General features: G+C 34.0%; 1 protein-coding gene across 1 annotated transcript in view; it reads left to right on the top strand.

The window, feature by feature from the left end:
* The window catches only part of ADAMTS6 (ADAM metallopeptidase with thrombospondin type 1 motif 6), a 229,076-nt gene that overhangs the window by 92,095 nt on the left and 117,443 nt on the right, over positions 1–19,538 (top strand). Inside the window, exons 10-11 of the mRNA XM_070411450.1 lie at positions 1,226–1,331; positions 16,919–17,065. Of these exons, the coding sequence (XP_070267551.1) occupies positions 1,226–1,331; positions 16,919–17,065 (253 nt within the window). The remainder of the gene's footprint in view (positions 1–1,225; positions 1,332–16,918; positions 17,066–19,538) is intronic.

The following is a 19,538-nucleotide window of genomic DNA, read 5'->3' as shown; positions in this document are numbered from 1 at the left end:
ACAAAGAAAAATCAACCAAAAAAATGAGTTCATGTGTCACCTCTGACACGCGTGTCATAGGTTCGCCATCACTGTTCTAGAGCTTTCTTGTCAGTAAAAATATGAATTGAATGGCTTTTACTGTTCCAAATCAGTGCAGCTGGGGAATTATACCAGCACAGAACATTGTTTATTGCACTCGATACATATTTATTAAATTGGATTCAAATCACTTTCGTTGGGAAGATAATTATTAATATTTGGCTGATGATAGTAACATAGAAAGAGTGTTTCCTGGTTTTCCTTCAATTTCTTATAAATAACTTTCACCCTTATGTGTGTTAAGTATGATTTGGCATTTGTTTCATTGCAACACATGACATTTTATCTTCTGCACAAAAATAATTTTTTCTAAGCACTGTTTTAAAGTTACATACCAATTCACAGAGCATGATATTCATTTGGAAGTAAATATTAAAGATTTTACATACTAACATTCCCAAAGGAAGAATACTTTGAGTAACATAACATTTCACTAGAATCAGTGAATTAACACCATAATTTTTCTTTATTAATATAACTCTAAGGCATCGAAGGGGGATGGGAGAGGGGAGAACTAAATTGAATATCTGAATGACTTTCCAACCATTAAAACACTTAAAGAAATTGTTGCATTAGTATCAGGACTAATTTCAGAAGATTAAAAATATGCAACAACCTCCTGTCTTTAACATTTCTCCTTTTTCTCTTTTGAATCATTCATTTTTGTTTTTATAAAAATGTCATTTTAGAAAACCATTTGGGATTCCCTTTTTTTTGGTAACTAAAAAGTTGCTTGTATATTTTTATGAACCCACTAAACTTAAACAGATCTCTTTAGAAAAATAATGTGGATATATTTTGCTTTCTACAGCCTAAAGAATGTTAAAATAGAAATGCTTTCTTGAATTCCCTCTTCTGGCTCAAGTTACTAGGTGGTCCCAAGTTACCAGAAGTAAAATTTATAAATCTAACCCCTAGTCTAGACATTTTCCAGCACTGACTGCAGTTCAAAAAATATTAATGTCTAGCCGGCAAAGTGAAACTCCCCCCAGTGATTTTGCAAATGACTAGAAAGTTAACCTTTTGCCAACTGCTCCTTCTGTGCATGGAGGTTATTAAAAAGAATCCAGGCATTTATAAGTATGGGCTTTTTAAGACTGAAACACCTTGGCTTGACCCTTTGTGTCTCCTTCTGTTTATTCAGGCTTGGCCTCTGTGGCTGGAATGTGTGAGCCTGAAAGGAGCTGCAGCATTAATGAAGACATTGGCCTGGGTTCAGCTTTTACCATTGCACATGAGATTGGTCACAAGTGAGTGAGTTTAAGAAAATCAAAATAAATTTTAGAGCTCCACTCCTTTGAGCAACTCATAACTACTGTGCGGAACACATGTGCTCAACCATATTTTACTGCCTTTTTGTCTGATTTCAATAGAGAATGTTATCATTTAGGGTGCTGGGATAAATCATCTTAAGAACTGGAGACTTGTTAAATAATCTTTCTGATTCATGACTAGTATCCTCCGAGTGGTGAATACATCACACTTAAGTTTTGTGATATATGTACATGTGCAGTAATTTAGTTTTAGCGTGGTCTACTCAACACCCAGCTCCTCAAAGTGAAATTGTTGAAATGATCTTTCTTTTCCTCAAGTGACAACACCTTTATATTTTAAAATCATCATTGACACCACTTCCATAAAATTTACTTTGAGTTTTCACTCTTCATACAGCTTGTGAGCATCTTTTCCAGGCATAAAGTTTGTGCAATCATTGCTATGTAACTTGTATTTTCAGGTGTACTTGTGTGTCATTAGAAAAAAAGAAATGGTGTTCCAAGAGTAGTGAGATATCATCCTTACTACTTTTTAAGAGGATCTAGTTTTTAATATTTGTTTTAAATATATCTGGCCCCAAACTGTCCTATCCACCTCTCAGCAATAAAACCCTTCTTTCTTTACTCCAAACAACGGGCAGTAGTAAATGTAAAAGCCTGCTCATGTGAAGGGAGAGGAGTTTGAAAACTTTAAAAGGATAGTCAAACATTTTTAAGTCAAGCAAGCAATCTATTTGCAAGAGCTCCTGACATTTGTATGATCTAAGTTTTACAGTCTGCTTTTTTTGGGTAGAGAAATGGGTGGGGGAAAAAGAACAAATAAAAATGAATGTTTATTATACACTTGCCTTAGCGATCATTCCTGAGATAAATTTGTAGTTCAGCCTTTTTTTTTTTTTCCTTGAAAGAGGAGAGTAAAATTGGGTCAATCTGTTGCATTATTTGGAAAATTGCAATTTAAATTTTACCAAATTAGTATTGATTTATGGGTAATCTTAAGTAACAGGCAAGTTTCAAACCTGGATTGCTTCAGATATGGGGAAAAGTCAGTATTACACTTTTAGTAAAGTCCTAAAAATATTGGTGTTTTAGTTTCCATTGCAATAAACAGCAGGGGAACAAAAGGGAAAAGCCCTTCTTATGCAGGCAGTTTATCTTCAGCGCACTTACAAATTTAGCTCATTAATGACTGTCATAGTCTTATGCAACCAGACTGAATGTAATAGGTTCTGTTAGATTCAATTAAATCGAAAGGTCAGGACAAGCAACACAGCATGGATGAGTAATGTGTGTATGCAAGCACTACTCCTTCGTGCAGTTACAAGTTAGTCAACGCCAGCATATGCTACGTAAGTCCCCTTTTCTTGTATGTACTTACATAGCCCACTGGAGGGTTTATCTCTGTATCTTTTATTAAGATTCTAACTGAACTACTCTCAGGCTCCCTAGATTTTTTTGTTAGTCTAATGGGTAATTCCTTTAAATTTTTCCTAAGATAAATAGTTTATACCTTCTGTAAAAGAATGTGCAAGAAGTAGAATATACCTCTTAAGATTTATGTTCCTTTGAATAACTTTTTTTTCACTGCTAATTCTTGTTTGATAGTGATCGTTAGAAATGGGTGGTGGTCGGGGGGGGATACACAGAATGCTTTATAACAAGAGCCAGAAGAAATGCTTCCATTCAAAAATATTATTTGACTAACTAGAAATTAGCTTTCTTTTCATGTCCAGTTGATTACTATGTGACTATCCCTTTTCCCTCAGACAAGTAGGCTGGATGTGATTAACATGTTATCTTTTTCAATATGTGAAATTGTATTTGGTCAGTTAGGGAAAATCTATTTCATGGATTAAGAGCCCTTCACTTTCCCTGACCGGTTTGGCTCAGTGGATAGAGCGTCGGCCTGTGGACTGAGAGGTCCCAGGTTCGATTCCAGTCAAGGGCATGTACCTTGGTTGCAGGCACATCCCCAGTGCGGGGGTGTGCAGGAGACAACTGATCGATGTTCCTCTCTCATCGATGTTTCCAACTCTCTATCCCTCTCCCTTCCACTCTGTAAAAAATCAATAAAATATATTAAAAAAAAAAAAAAAAAGAGCCCTTCACTTGCTTTTAAAATCTTAGGGTTTAGCTTTGAGGAACTCAGCAAGTCAATCTGGCACAATTCATATAATTAAAATACAGTGCTTTCTGTTCTTCTGAAACAAAGCAATAGCCATGATAAACATCAAGTATACTTTGCAGATGAAGTATAGTGAACTTTTTTTGTAATTTGTATTGTTTAGGGTGGATGTTAAGTGAGATGATGAAGTCTGCAGATTCATCACAGTGAACAACATTTGACCATTGATTACTGAAAAGTGCCCCTACTAAGTCATTAGACTGTGTGAAAACTGTCTACTTTTTAAAAAATTGTGTAGAATATGGTTTTGTACCCAGTGTTTTCTCATGTAGGGACATAATATCCATTTTAAACAGCTACGGGATAACTTTTTTCTTTGGCTGGGCCTTAATGACTACTTTTATTTTTCTCCATACTTTTGTGAAAACAAGAAGTTAGTTTCCTTGTCAAATGAAAAATTGAGGTTTATGCTATTTTTAAATGGCATGTCTACCTCTAATGTAGGCTATAAGCCAAAGGCACTTAATGAAACTGTATAGAAAAGAATGTTCTTTGAAAGATTTTTTTCATTAATTATGTAGTTGCCATAGTTTCAGAAGTTGAAAAATTATGGTGTTAAAGAGGGGTGGCAAGAACTCAACCAGACCTCTAGTTATATTGAGAAAACTATCTAATGTATCCCTACTGTACAAAAATAATGTTAAAAAAAGAGATCTTAAAATATTCATATTTTTAAGGGATGCACATTGAAGTCTGCAGGACTGAAGTGACATGATGTCTGAGATTTACTTTTAAAAGAAAGGGGGAAAAGAGAAAGATAAAGCAAGAATAGCAACATGTTGCATTTTATACTCATCACCATGTGTGGATGGGAGTTCATTAGGCTGCTCCCTCTACCATTGTATATGTCTGATTTCTTTTGCAAATAAGAACAGGTCTTAAGGCCACAAATCTTTTAGATGTGACAACTCATTTATTAACTAATCGTGATTGAGTGAACTATAAACCTGATTTTGAGAAAGTGTAAAGAAGTGTTAAAAGTTGTATTGAAAGCTGCAGGGGTATATCAGTCTTGCTTTCAGAAATCAATGTCAGTGTTTGGTTTTACCAATTGGGGTATGCTTTCTATAGAAGACTGGCTAACAGGGGTGGGCAAACTTTTTGACTCGAGGGCCACATTGGGTTCTTAAACTGGACCGGAGGGCCGGAACAAAAGCATGGATAGAGTGTTTGTGTGAACTAATATAAATTCAAAGTAAACATCATTACATAAAAGGGTACGGTCTTTTTTTTTTTTTAGTTTTATTCATTTCAAACAGGCCGGATCTGGCCCACAGGCCGTAGTTTGCCCACGGCTGGGCTAGGAGATGATTTTTTTTTTTAAAGGAGAAATGTGCCAAGACTTCAGGATAAAATTGTAAAGTAAATTATGTGTGCTAGGAAGCTCCAATTACTGTTTTCTTCCATCCAAATGTCCCTTCTTCTGGTTAAAGTACCTGTCTTTATTTATTTTTATCCTCACCTGAGATACTTTTTAATTGATTTTGAGAGAGAGTGGAAGAGAGAGGGAAAGACAGAAAGAAACATCGATGTGAGAGAAACACATCCATAGGTTGCATCCTGCACATGCCCTGACCAGGGCCTGGGCCAGGGAGGAGCCTACATCCGAGGTATCTGCCTTTGACCAGAATTATCGAATCTGGGACCCTTTGGACTGCAGGCCGACGCTCTATCCACTGAGCCAAACCGGCTGGGGCCCTACCTCTCTTTAAATGCTTGAACAGTGCTTTGCTCTCATAATAGAAGGTTAATAATAAACATGCACGAAAGTAGTTGGAACTTTAATACCTTTGCCTAGTTTTGGTATCAAAATAATGCTAGTTTTATATAATGAGTTAAGGAGTATTCTATTTCCTGGAAGAGTTTACGTTCCCATGAGTACATTTTAAAACATTATTTAGTATAATTTAAATACAATGAATGTGCTTCTATTTTGTGTATGGTTCAATGAATTTTGACAAATGTATATAACCAGGTAATCCCCACCACCATCAAGATATCAACATTTCCATTAACTAAAAAAATCCCCGTGTTTCCTTTTACAGTCAATCTCCACCCTCCCTCCCCCTTACCTGGCACAGATCTCCTTTCTATCATTACAGATTAGACTTGTCTTTTTGGTAGTTTCATTTAAGTGAACTTACGTAGTGGCTACTCTTTTGTGTCTAGGTTCCTTCCCTCAGCACATTGTTTCTGAGGTTCATCCATGTTGTGTATATTAGTAGTTGTTTTTTTTTTCTGAATAGTATTTCATAGCACATATCCCATTTTAGGTTGTTTCTAGTTTTAGTATTATGGATAGGACTTCTGTGAACATCCATGTATAATGATTTGTATGGAAATAAGCTTTCATTTCTCTTGGGTGATATTGCTGGTAGTATGGTATGTGTTAGTTTCATTTTATAACAAATGCATAAACTGTTTTTCAAAGTGGCTATATACCATTTTGCATTCCCACTAGCAATCTATGAGCATTTGGTTACTTCAGATCCTTGCCAACTCTTTGTGATTTTAATCATTATTATGCATTTTAGTGGTATCTCATTGTGGTTTTAGGTAGTTGATCATTGATTTTCTGATAGACTAATCTCATTGTGGTTTTAAGTAGTTGATCCTTGATTTTCTGATAATGAGCATCTTTTCATGTGCTTATTTGTCGTTCATTATCTTCTTTGAATTCTACTCAAATCCTTTTTCCATTTTTTAACAAAACTGAGATGTTTTCTTCTTATTGAGTTGTAGGACTTAACAATAGTATATTCTAGGTAAAAGTTGTCATCATATATACATAATGTGAATATTTATTTTGTCCAAGTCTGTTGCTTGCCATTCATTTTTTTAATGGTGACTTGTGCAAAACAGAATTTTTATAAAGTCTAATTTAAAATTTTCTTTTATGATTTGTGTTGTTTTGTGTCTTAAGAAATCTTTGCCTACTTCAAGATTTTCTATTTTTGTCTAGAAGTTCTAGACTTTTAGCTTTTGGTATATGTGCTGCTGAAGTGAACACAACTGTTAGCTTTTATATTAAGATCTACAGTGAGTTTTGGTTTATGTTTTTAGTGTTCTTTTTTTTTTTTTTTGGTATGGCGTGATATAAGGATTGAAATTCCTCTTTTTCTCATGAATATCCAGTTATTTCAGCACAATTTTTGTAGAAAAATTGGTTGATTTATACTTTTCTTTTAATGTCTTTGTCTAGTTTGAGTATCTGAATAAAGTTAGTGTTATAAGTGGAATTAAGAACTGTTCTAGTTTCTAGACGAGTTTGTGTGCATTAGGTGGACATAATGTCTTTCCGAAATGTTTGATAGAATTTACTAATGAGGCCGTCTGAGTCAAGAATTTTCTTTGTGGGAACATTGTTAATTAATAAGTTAATTTCTTATTAGTTACAAAATAACATTATCTAAGTCTTTTGAGTCTTTTTTGTTAATTATGTCTTTCTTTTTTTTACTCATTCTTTTTATTGCTATGTCTTTCAAAGTGGTAGAGTATTTTAGCTAGGTTGTTAAATTTATCATACACATGTTTAAATGTCTATAGTATACATAATCATGTTCCATCTTTCATTCCTGATATTTGTAATTTGTGTTTTCTCCTTTATTCCTTTTTTCCACCTTAATTGAGATATAATTGACATATAGCATTGTATAAGTTTACGTGTACAACATGATAATTTGATACATGTATGCAAAATGATTACCATGATAAGGTTAGTTAACACATATATCACATCATATAATTATCCTTTTTGTGTGTGTATGTGGTGAGAACATTTAACATTCACTCTCTTAGCAACTCTCAAGTATACGATACAGTAGATATAGTCATACTACTTCATGTTCTCACAGAACTTTCTTATCTTATAACTGGAAGTTTGTACACTTTGAACAGCATCTCATGATTTCACTCACACTGCAGCCTCTGGCAAGTTCCAATTTATTCTCTATTTTTATGAGTTGGGCCTTTTAATTTATTTTTAATTTTTAATTGAATTTATTGGGGTGATATTGGTTAATAAAATTATGTAAGTCTCAGCTGTACAATTCCGTAATTCATCATCTATATATTGTATTATATGTTCACCACCCTGAGTCAATCTCCTTCCATCGTCATTTATTCCCCCCTATATTTACACTCTTCTACCTCCCCCTAATTTCCACTTTCCCTCTGGTCATCACCATACTATTGTCTGTGTCCATGTTTTTCCTTTTTTGCTTAATCCCTTCACCTTTTTCACCCAGCCTCCCCCCCGCCGCCTCCCCACATACTTCCATCCTCCGGCAGCTATCAGCCTACTCTCTATATGGCTGTCTCTATTTTGCTTGTTAGTTCATTTTGTTCGTCAGATTCCACATATGAGTGAAATCATATGGTCCTTGTCTTTCTCTGACTGGCTTATTTCACTTAGCATAATGCTCTCCAGGTCCATCCATGCTGTTGTAAAGAGTAAGATTTCCTTATTTCTTACGGCCAAATAGTATTCCATTGTGTAATTGTACCACAGCTTTTTAATCCACTCATCTATTGATGGGTACTTGGGCTGTTTTCAAATCTTGGCTATTGTAAATAATGCTGCAATTAATATAGGGGTACATATATCCTTTTGAATTAGCGTTTTCGGTTTCTTTGGATATATTCATCACTGGGTCATAAGGCAATTCCATTTTTAACTTTTTGAGATAACTCCATACTGCTTACCACAGTGGCTGCACCAATCTGCATTCTCATCAGCAGTGCACAAGAGTTCCCTTTTCTCCATATTCTCACCAACACTTGTTTGTTGATTTATTGATGATAGCCATTCCAGCAGGTGTGAGGCGGTATCTCATTGTGGTTTTAATTTGCATTTATCTGCTGATTAGTCATGTTGAGTATCTTTTCACATGTCTATTGGCCATCTGTATGTTCTCTTTGGAGAAGAGTCTGTTCAGGTCCTTTGCCCAATTTTAATTGGATTGTTTGGGGTTCTTTTGGTGTTGAGTTTTATAATTTCTTTATAAATTTTGGATATTAACCCCTTGTCAGATAGATCGATGAGTATGTTCTCCCCTTCAGTGGGTTGTCTTTCCATTTTGTTGATTGTTTTCTTTGCTGTGCAGAAGCTTTTTAGTTTGATGTAATCCCATCTGTTTATTTTTTCTTTTGTTTCCCTTGCCCAAGGGAAAAGCTTATACTAAATGTGAACTTGCTTTATACAGGTTTGCAAAGAGTATAGATTTCATTAGGCACACCCCTCCTCATTAAATATCTTCCTAAATAAGTCCAAAATCTTGAGTTCACTTAGTTTAGTAAATTGTATATAAAGTCCAAAGGTAGAACTGAGTTCCAAATTCTGTTTTAGAAAACACATAAGCAAATTGTAATAACTATCCTATTGGGTAACTATTAAAACTAAAAATGTTTGCCAGATGTGGTTATAGAAGGCTCTGAGTACATCCATTAAATTTTGTTTTTTGCTTTATTGTAACAAGTGATACATAGCCAAGATCAGTTATGAATAAGAACAGATCAAAGAGATTACAAATGGAAAATAGTTTTTAAGAGAGATGTCCCTTTATTCCCTTATATTTTTCTGCTGCAATGGGAAGGCTTATTTTTGAGATTTTATAGTTGTCACAATTTAGACTATAATTATGTCATCACTTTTTAAAGTTACTTTTTAAAGGGAAATTTAGTAAGTTTAAAACATTAAGAAACTATTCTTTTAAAAATATATTTTAAATTTTTTTTTATTGATTTCAGAGAGGAAGGGAGAGGTAGAGAGAGACAGAAACATCAATGATGAAAGAGAATCATTGATCACACCCCTCACTGGGGATTGAACCTGCAGCCCGGGCATATGTCCTGACCGGGAATTGAATTGTGACCTCTGGCTCATAGATTGACACTCAACCACTGAGCCATGGCAGCTGGGCAAGAAACTATTCTTTAATTCTATAATTGTGTATGTGTTATTCAAGAACTGAATAAACATCTATTTTTTTTCCTTTAGTGACTGGTTTTAAAAGTACATGCTCTGTGTGCTAACGGTTATTTAACAAAATGCAAGACAGTTTAAATACCATGATTATTTAAGAAAAAATGATGTTGATATATTAGCAACACGATAAAATTAAGATTGCTTAGATAAAAATGTTGAATTAGGCATTTTAAGATTTTTCTTAGCTATACAGATCCTTTGTTTGGTTTGAAAACATCAATTGTGATTTTAAAAAGAATCTCCAGACTGAATGCATATTAACTTTATACTTAGTAGTCTGTGTTTACTCTTTTTTATTTTTACTGATCTTCCAAAAGAACAAATAAGAATTGTGTATAAAAATTTAAAGTAAGGTATTATTTTGTGGTGCAAAATACATTATGTTACTTTTACAGTAAAATGGTTAAATAATATATGGTTAAGTGATGTAAAATATAATCACCAATGAGCTTCCTCCAATATATCCTAAAAAATAAATGACCTTTCCTTATATATCTCTTCACATATGTATATAAGGAGATTTTGTTTTGCTAAACATAGTTTTAAAAGAAAGATCATTTTCATAGAAAATTAACGTACAATAGAAAAATATTTGGGAAAAGCATGTAAGTTAACAGATTGATGTATATGATAGATTCTGAGTCACAGAAGCTTAACTTAAATTTTTTTTTTTTAAATGTCAATTACAGTCCTGGCCATGTAGCTTAGTTGATTGGAGCATCATCCCTTACACCAAAAGGTTGTGCTTTCGATTGGGGCATGTATGGGAGGCAACTGATCAATGTTTCTCTCTCACATCAGTGTATTTTTTCTCTCTCTCCCCCCTTCTCTCTCTCAAATCAATTTATATTATATTAGTTTCATGTATACAGAATAGTGATTAGGAATTTATATAACTTATGAAGTGATCCCCCCAAAAGTCTAGTACCCACCTGGCACCGTACATAGTTATATTATTAACTATTTTCCTTATGCTGTACTTTACATCCCCCTGGCTATTTTATAATTGCCAATTTGTATTTCTCAATTCCTCACAGAATCTTCATTTAATGAATAACCTTTATTGCACAGTCTTTAGTGTATATTGCAACCCCTTTGTCTCTGAGTGGTGATCCCACTCATTTTGACCCAAATGCTACCCTTTCTACTTTTATTACTGATATGATTTTATATATTTTTATTACACTATTCACCATCAAATGAGGTATGTTCATGTAATGCTTTCTAGATTTTGTCTCTCATGTTTTATAGTCCATCAATAGGAAGACTTTCACTCATGCACAATTTCATACCAGAGATTTAATAAGCACCTGCTCTGTTGACCTAACCTAGAGTGTATTGTGACTACAGTGATGATGAAAATAACATCTCCTATCCTGAAGAAACACATCCTTTTTATTAATTTAGCTCTTTTCCTACTCCTGATCAATTTTCCAACTCTTTTTTTTATAATAGCTATAGATCTCAACACCATATTTATTACCTTACTTAATCATTTAAAAATATATTTTTATTGATTTCAGAGAGGAAGAGAGAGGGAGAGAAAGATAGAAACATCAATAATGAGAGAGAATCATTGGTCGGCTGCCTCGTGCGTGCCCTACACTGGGATTGAGCCTGCAACCCAGGAATCGAACCCGGGACTCTTCAGTCTGCAGGCCGACGCTCTATCCACTAAGCCAAACTGTTTAGGGATGATTTCCCAACTCTTGGTCAATTACTTCAAGAACATCTAACTCTCATTCATGAATTAAAACAAAAGCAAAACTGCTAGGCTGATAGCCAAGATGGCTATTAAGTGGTTAATCAGTGGGTAGCATATACAGAGTAGATACAATAGACAAAGGGATTATTCATGTCCAGGGTGGGACAGAATAGGTGGTGCAAAATTTCTTCACAGCACTCAGTACAGCATCCAGTTTGAAACTTATGAATTGTTTATTGCTGGATTTTTTTATTTAATACTAGAGGCCTGGTGCATGGATTTGTGCACCGGTGGGGTACCTCGGCCTGGCCTGCAGGGATCAGTGGACTTCTGTGCCACCGCAGCCCAGCCTTACCTGCCAGCTCATCAGGCTCCAGCCCACTGTCCACGTTGATCCTGCACAGCACAAAGTAGTGTGCTAAGTGGCAAGTGGCCAGGGAGGAGCCCACGCCCAGGCTGGGCGCTGCTCCTGCTCATCCCGGCCCCCCTGCCACCGCAGCCTGGGCACGCAGGGGGAGTGTCCACGGGAGAGGCTCACGCAGCCACAGCTGCACTCATCAGCTGTCAGCCCAGAGTCTGGCAGCCGTCTGTTAGCTGAGCAGCACTCCTACATTGAGCGTCTGGCCCCTGGTGGTCAGTGCACGTCATAGCTACTGGCCTGTCATCCAGTTGTCTGTTCGTTCATCCAGTCACTTAGGCTTTTATATATATAGATTTTTGGATTGTGGTTGACCGCAGATTACTGAAACGGCAGATAAGAGGGACTACTTTAGTACGTAATCCTGCTCTTTATCCAGGGGGTGATGTTACCTCATTTCTTAAAGTTATCCTGAGACATAGCCTGGGTTAAGAGCAAGCCTTGCAGACTTGATATACCCAGCATAACGTAGGAATAACAAGAGGCCCATGGAAAGCTGTCTCTCTTAACTTCCCCCTCTCTCTCTCTAACCTTTCTCTCTCTCTCTGGTCCTAAAACCCTCCACACATGAGAAACATTACTTTTATGTAATATGAAATGTTTTATTAAACACATAAAACCAACCATGGGAGTGTTCTCTTGTTACTACTGTTCACTCATCAGGGTGGGCCCCAGGTTTATTACACTCTCTCTCTCCTGTCTCTCTTGTTCTTTTAAAAAAAACAGTATTTTTGAAACTAAAGAGCAGACTTTATTTTAAATCTATCTATCTATCTATCTATCTATCTATCTATCTTTCTTTCTTTCTACCTCCTACCTACCTATCCATCTGTCCATCTATCCATCCAACCTTAGTTCTTGGCACAATATCATTATCAGTCCCAGTAAGGACCCTTCTGCTCTGTTTCTATATTTCCATTCCCACTGCCATTTGTTTTCCCCCATAAATAACTACTCTAACAATTTTGATATGTATATTTGAGTACATACATATCCTTGTAAAATATTGCAGGTTGTTTTGTACATGTATGTATTCATTTTTAGCTTTTTAAGTTTGAAATGATTTCAAACTTATAGAAATATTGATATAATAAAAAGCCTTTCCATGTGTCCGTCACTCAGATTCAGCTGTTAATATTTTGCAATATTTGCTATCTCTTTCTGTATATGTACATGAAATTTTTCTTAGGTATTTGAGAGTAAGTTGTAGACATTTCCCTTATTCCCAAATATTTCAGCATCTGTTTCCTAAGGTGAAAAGATAATCTCTTATATAACCATAGTAGAGTTGTCAAATTAGAAAATTTAACATTGATATACTTCTATCATTAATATACAATCATATTCAAGTTTTATCAATTGTCCCAGAAATGTTCTTTATAACCTCCTTTCCTTCTCTTCCAATCCAGTTTTCATTGCATTTAGTTATGTCTCTTTAGTCTTTAATTTGGAACAATTCCATGACCTTTCTTTGTTATTTGAGAGTGTGTATGTAATTTTTGTTTACATGTTTGATATAGTGTTATAGACATTGTTCCTTCTCTTAATTTTTCACTGTTTTTAAGATCCACCCATACTTATGTGTAGACATCTATCTTGTTTGCTGACTCCAAGTTCTGTTTAGTATTCCATAATATGCATCTGCCAAAGTTTACTTATCCATTCCCTGGTGACAGACACCTAGATTGTCTTTATCTCCTTGCTATCATAAATAATCCTGTCATGAACATCTTTATGCATATTCTCTTTGGGAATATTTCTGGGATATATATCCAAGAATAGGATTTCTGGGTCATAATGTATCTGCCTATTTAATCTGACTAAGCACTGCTGACTTGCTCTCTGGAACAGCTGCCCTGACCACATTACAAATGCTGTGAACTAAGATCCCAGTTTCTCTACATTACTGCCAACACTTAGTCCTTGGTAACATTCCAGTGTTTGTCAGTGTGATGGTTTTAAAGTGGCCTCTTATTTATTCTTTCTGATCACTAATGAGTTTCACTTTTTTGCTTTCCAAACTCTTCATCAATAGTTTCCTCAGGAGAGAAAAAAAAAATCTTGTCTCTCTTATACTTCTGAATTTTTTAAAACTATGTACCCTATTGTATATTTTTCAGCTGATGTCTAAAAATTTTTATTTTTTTCTAAGTAACTACAAAAGATAGAATTTCTGGAATACTGTATATATTAGCATGTGAAAATAAAATTGCTATATATGTCTTTTAAAAATATCCAATTGAATCTGAATGCCATAGCAATTTGGAAACTATCATATGCCTTTAAAAAATACACAAACCCATTCTTATTTTATAGTTAAAATCATAATCATTTTTTCCCTTTAACTCAATATGTTTGCTTCTTCTCTCCCTCCCAAACTATTACCCTAATGGTATATTTTATATTTTCAAAATATTTATACATATATTTTATGCTTAAAAGTATGTTTAATTATATAAAATATCTCCATATAAAAATATATCTATATAGCAATTACATTAAAAAAATTCCTATAATCATAAAAAATTTTTTTCCTGGATTATTTTTTCATTAAATAGCAATCATTATTAATGATTGATCAGAGGGGCATATCCATATTACAGATTTAAAAAGTAATAAAATATAAAAGCAAATAAAATATAAAATCAAAGTCTTTATAAGAAGCTGTATCTTTAATTAGATATATTTTTAAATTATTGCATTTATCTTTGTATTCCTATAAAATAAGGAAGGATTTCAGCATCAGTTCAATTTCTTCATTTTGTTTCTGTAGATGATGAATGCTTTGTTAATATAAGTAAATAGATGAGATGAAAGGAGTTTATTATAGAAATATCAATCAATTCATTGAACTACTTTTGAATTATTTGTCAAAACATAACCATGGTGATTTATCATGAAAATAATTTTTACAGTCTATCATCTGTTAATTTGATTATATCCTCCTATAAATGTGATGAAAGCAAGAAACTACCTGATATGTTATTCAATCATTAACACCATTCTCTTTCTCAAAGCTGCCACCAAATGTTTTCCATTTCTCTTTTCTTGATGCCCATCCATATTTTTATCCTCCAAGGCTATGAACTATTATAAAATTGTGGATGGGTGAAAGATAAGTTTTTCTTTTGTAAGCGGGAGAAATTTAATTTCAAAAGAAGGAACTTGATTTTTTAAAAGAATAGAGTACATAAGGAAGTTGAAGATCTCGAAAATGACTTTCTTAAAACCATCTGTGCCTGCCTACACCTATCTTAGCATGACTGTGGGATATTTAAGAGACTGCTGCTAAAAGGAAACCATATTTTAAAGCTATTATCATTTGACAAGAATTATAGTAGTACTCACACAGTAGCACCAACCTTTCAGAGAAATATAGAATATTAAGTTTATTGGATTAAGAATTTGAACAAAGGAGCCTTTTATGTAAAGTTGTAGCTGATTGTTTTGACAGAATATATGTCTAATTCAACTAATTGTAAATTCCACCATCATGTCCTTAGAAGAGCATTCAATTAGGTTGACTCCAGTATGTTGATGTCAAGTGGGAAAATGAAATATTTGTGTTCTTGAATAGTTATTTGGTATTTTAACATGGGTTTCTGGACATTTTCATACACTTCTCTTCCTTTGCTTATGTTAGTTCCTCTGCCTGAAATACTTGTTACTCCTTTCTATCCCCCATGTATGAACTTATTATATGTCCTCATTGTAGCTCTTTTATATTGTATTTATAAAGGCCAATTCATTCTATACATGTCTCAAATCTAATCCCATCTCTCCATCCAGTGCCCTAATTCATACCCACATCATTTTCCAATTGATATGATCTTCCTTCTGCTCCCCCTGGCTCCAGTCTCTTCCCACTCCAATGTCTCCAGCACAAAATTATTATAATGACCTGTCTAAAATACAGATCAAGTTCTTATTCTTCTACTCAGAAATCATCAGCTGCGCTTACAAATCTTCAATGTCTCTATACTGCCAAATGCATTAATATTTACTTTCATTTATTGTCTTCTCAATTACCTGTCCAATTTTTTTCCCTAGCAACTACCCTCATCTGTTTTATACTCTTGTCACACAAATCATTTATTTCCTTGAACACACATCATTTATTAGAATGTCACAATGGAGACATATTTTTTTTAGTAATATTCATTCTGAACTTTTGGCTACTTGTGATGAAAGGCTAAAATTTATTTATATGTAGTGGGTATATATCCTTTACAGAAAAATTTTGGTGTATTATTAAAAATATTTTTAAATCACATTGATGGTACTAAGCATGGCCACAGGACACCGAAAACAAACACACAAAAGCTTTGAAAAATAAAGGGAGGTGTTAATAAAGAAAAACTTTATCTTCATAATCATTCAATATGTCAAGACTTTTCAAAATGTGTTTTTGAAAACTCATAAAAACAAATTACCTATGTATTTAATTCTCTTTTATTTATATTAGTAAGAAAAAGGACTTTGTGTTTGGCCTATAACCCAGGACTCGATGGATCAAAACCATCTTTTTATAATTCCTTTCTGATTCATAGTGAAGTAGTATGAACTCTAGCATCTTAAAAAGCAGGTTCTGCTAAAAATTCCAACACTTACTGTGTGATCATTAATAGGTCTTGTATTTTTACTAAATTTGTTTTTCTCATCTATAAAGTGAGAATTAATACATAATCTGTATCTGTTCAAGAAGAGATAACATTTGAGATTATATGATAAATTTAAAGAGATTTGGAGATATATTGTATCATTGATTTATTCCTTAGTCTCTTTAACTTTAAGCCTGTATTTCCTTAGAGCAGCAGTTCTCAACCTGTGGGTCGCGACCCCTTTGGGGGTCGAACAACCCTTTCACAGGGGTCGCCTAAGACCATTGGAAAACACATATATAATTACATATTGTTTTTGTGATTAATCACTATGCTTTAATTATGTTCAATTTGTAACAATGAAAATACATCCTGCATATCAGATATTTACATTATGATTCATAACAGTAGCAAAATTACAGTTATGAAGTAGCAACGAAAATAACTTTATGGTTGGGGGTCACCACAACATGAGGAACTGTATTAAAGGGTCACGGCATTAGGAAGGTTGAGAACCACTGCCTTAGAGGGTCTAGTCTACTCTTATAGAAGGCATGTGTTAATAAAACTAATACACGATCAAATAAGAAAATAAAGGATATATTGGGGTTTGTTTTATTTTTTCTTACTTCTTTTATGTTTCTTATGTTTCTTCCTTGTTAAAACAGTTTTGGTATGAACCATGATGGACTTGGAAATCCTTGTGGGACGAAAGGTCATGAAACAGCAAAACTTATGGCAGCTCACATTACTGCAAATACCAATCCTTTTTCCTGGTCTTCCTGCAGTCGAGACTATATCACCAGCTTTCTAGAGTAAGTAATCTCTGGAGAGTGATGATGAATTGCTCTAGAAGTAAACCATTGCTAGAAGTCTAATATGTAGTGCTTCAAACTTTGCATAATGAGTAACTTTTGTAGGGCCCAGCGATATTTCAGGCGGTTCCGAAAGTACTTTAATATATCATTGTGGCAAATATTTTCCTTCATACTCAAACAGAACTTACAGAATAGATTAGAGGAACTGAAGCAAGGATTTAAATGGAGTTGATGATATAAGTGTTAGAAATGTTCACTAAATGGGAAGCAATGTCAGAAAAAATGTAGATTTACACAATTTAATAGAGCATAGGTCAAACTTTAATTCAGTGATTATACATTTCATTTTATTGGTGAAAGAAAACTGAGTTCTATAAGAATGCCTTAGTATCTAATAGTAATAAACAACAACAACAAAAAATCAAACACCCACGAAATAAAAATGAAAAATTGAAAACTTGTCTTTGAAAATTTATTTTTAAATATATTCTTATGGGTTTCAGAGAGGAAGAGATAGAAACATCAATGATGAGAGAGAATCATTGATCAGCTGTCTCCTGCATGACCCCTACTGGGATCAAAACGTGATCTCCTGGTTCATAGGTCGACGCTCAACCACTGAGCAACACTGGCCAGGCTTGAAAATTTATTAAGAAACACACCTTTCCTACAGTTTAGGACCTTCTTTCTTGTTCTTTTAATGTGTATTTCAAGAGTTTGGTTACTTAGCTGTGAAGAATATAAATTAGCTAGTAGGAAGGCAGGTGTTCTTCACATTGCACCTGCACATCGGGGCTTCAGTATTGAACTTTGTATTGAACTAATAGTCTTAGGTCTCATTTTCTAACTTTGTGACCTTGGGCGTGTTACTTCAGCTTTATAATCTTCAGATCTTCATTTCTTAAGTGAGTTTAGTTAATAATACATACAACATCAGGTTATTATGTATATAATCATGTATAATGCTAAAATGTATTAAAAACACTTAAGAGACATTCATCAAGTGGTAAATATTATTTTAAATGATATCAAGGTTTTAAGCTCTATGGCTCTGTCATTACCTTCAATAATTTTGTGCCATTTTTTTTCCCCTGGGGAGAAGAGATTAAATACTCTGTGAAAAGGTGAGTCATACATAAAGCACAGGTGGTTATTTAAACAGGATTTAAAAATTCTTTTTAAAAATTGTCCTTTCAGATTTCACATTAACATGATGATAGTGTAACATTTTAAAAAATTCAGATAGGTTATGTAGGATAACCTACTTGTAAGTTCGTTTAAGTTTTGGTTCATATCTGGGAATGGTCTGATTATATTCTGAAAACTTATAAATACTTATTTTTTAAAAAGCTTCAACAAGAGATTTAAAAATACCTAATACAGTGCTTTACTCAATCAAAGATTAAAGGATAAATGCTTAAAATGGGCTCTTTTGAATTAACTAATATAATAATGAAGTTGAAGGAATTCACTTAGAAGGTAGTGCTGCATAACCTAACAGTTTTTAATCTTAATAATAGACCATTATAACACTGTGCTTGCCTGGTGCCAAAACTGGGTAAAGGGCTATAAAGATAGACCACAGAGAATTTGTTTGACATCTTTTGGTAGTGTTTTTTTGTGTTTTTGTTTTTAACACAAAGCACTTGCAATATCATTTTCCAAGATTTTTTTTAAATGAGGTCATATTACCTAAATTTAAACATTGTTGAAAATCTGCTCTTCCCAGAAATCAAGCCAGATCTGCCATTTCTCTCTTGACTTGGCTCATGTTTTTATAATGGAATCTTAGTAACTGTCACCAGAAAGACAAACTATATAACATGCTCAGTATTCCTGTGCATTTTCAAAGGCTTCCCTCCTCTTGTTCTTTTCAAGTACCATTTTTTTTTTTTTTTTTTTTTTGCTCCTCTTTCCTGTTTCTATTGCACAGCCCTTTGCTAGACCATCTCTGTATGCATACTAAATACAAGGACCAGGTTTCATTTCTTGCCAGCACCTACCCAATTGAAATAGTATTAAGGCTATTAAAATACTCCAAAAGGAAATCCCAAAGTTGCTGATAAAATACAGTTAAGAAATCACCACTGGTTTGGTGAGAAATGTAAAATTCTTATTAATTGCAAGAAAGTATCCCATTGAATTAAAATAATTAATACAAAGAGCATTATTTAAGCCTTATTGCCTCTTTGCATTTCGTATGTGTAAGCATGATTAGTATTGTCAGGGTTCTAATGGGCTTATTTATCCTGTATTTTATAAAAATATTTCTGTTGTGCATTCTCCTGGGGATAGATACTCACAAAATTAAAGCCATTTGTGAGAGACAGATGTGAAAGACAATGGGTAGCAATTTGGGGAAGGTTGGCTTCCTGCCCCCTCTCCCCCTCGCCTTTAATAATAAACTAAACAACCTTGATCATAATCTGACTAAGCAGTAAAGATTTTTAAAATACAAAGCCCTTTAAAA

This window comes from Myotis yumanensis, unplaced genomic scaffold, assembly GCF_028538775.1.
Source record: "Myotis yumanensis isolate MYYU_CA2020_CCGP unplaced genomic scaffold, mMyoYum1.0.hap1 SCAF_4, whole genome shotgun sequence".
Taxonomy (NCBI): Eukaryota; Metazoa; Chordata; class Mammalia; order Chiroptera; family Vespertilionidae; genus Myotis; species Myotis yumanensis.
This window is presented reverse-complemented; position numbering and strand designations above follow the sequence as displayed.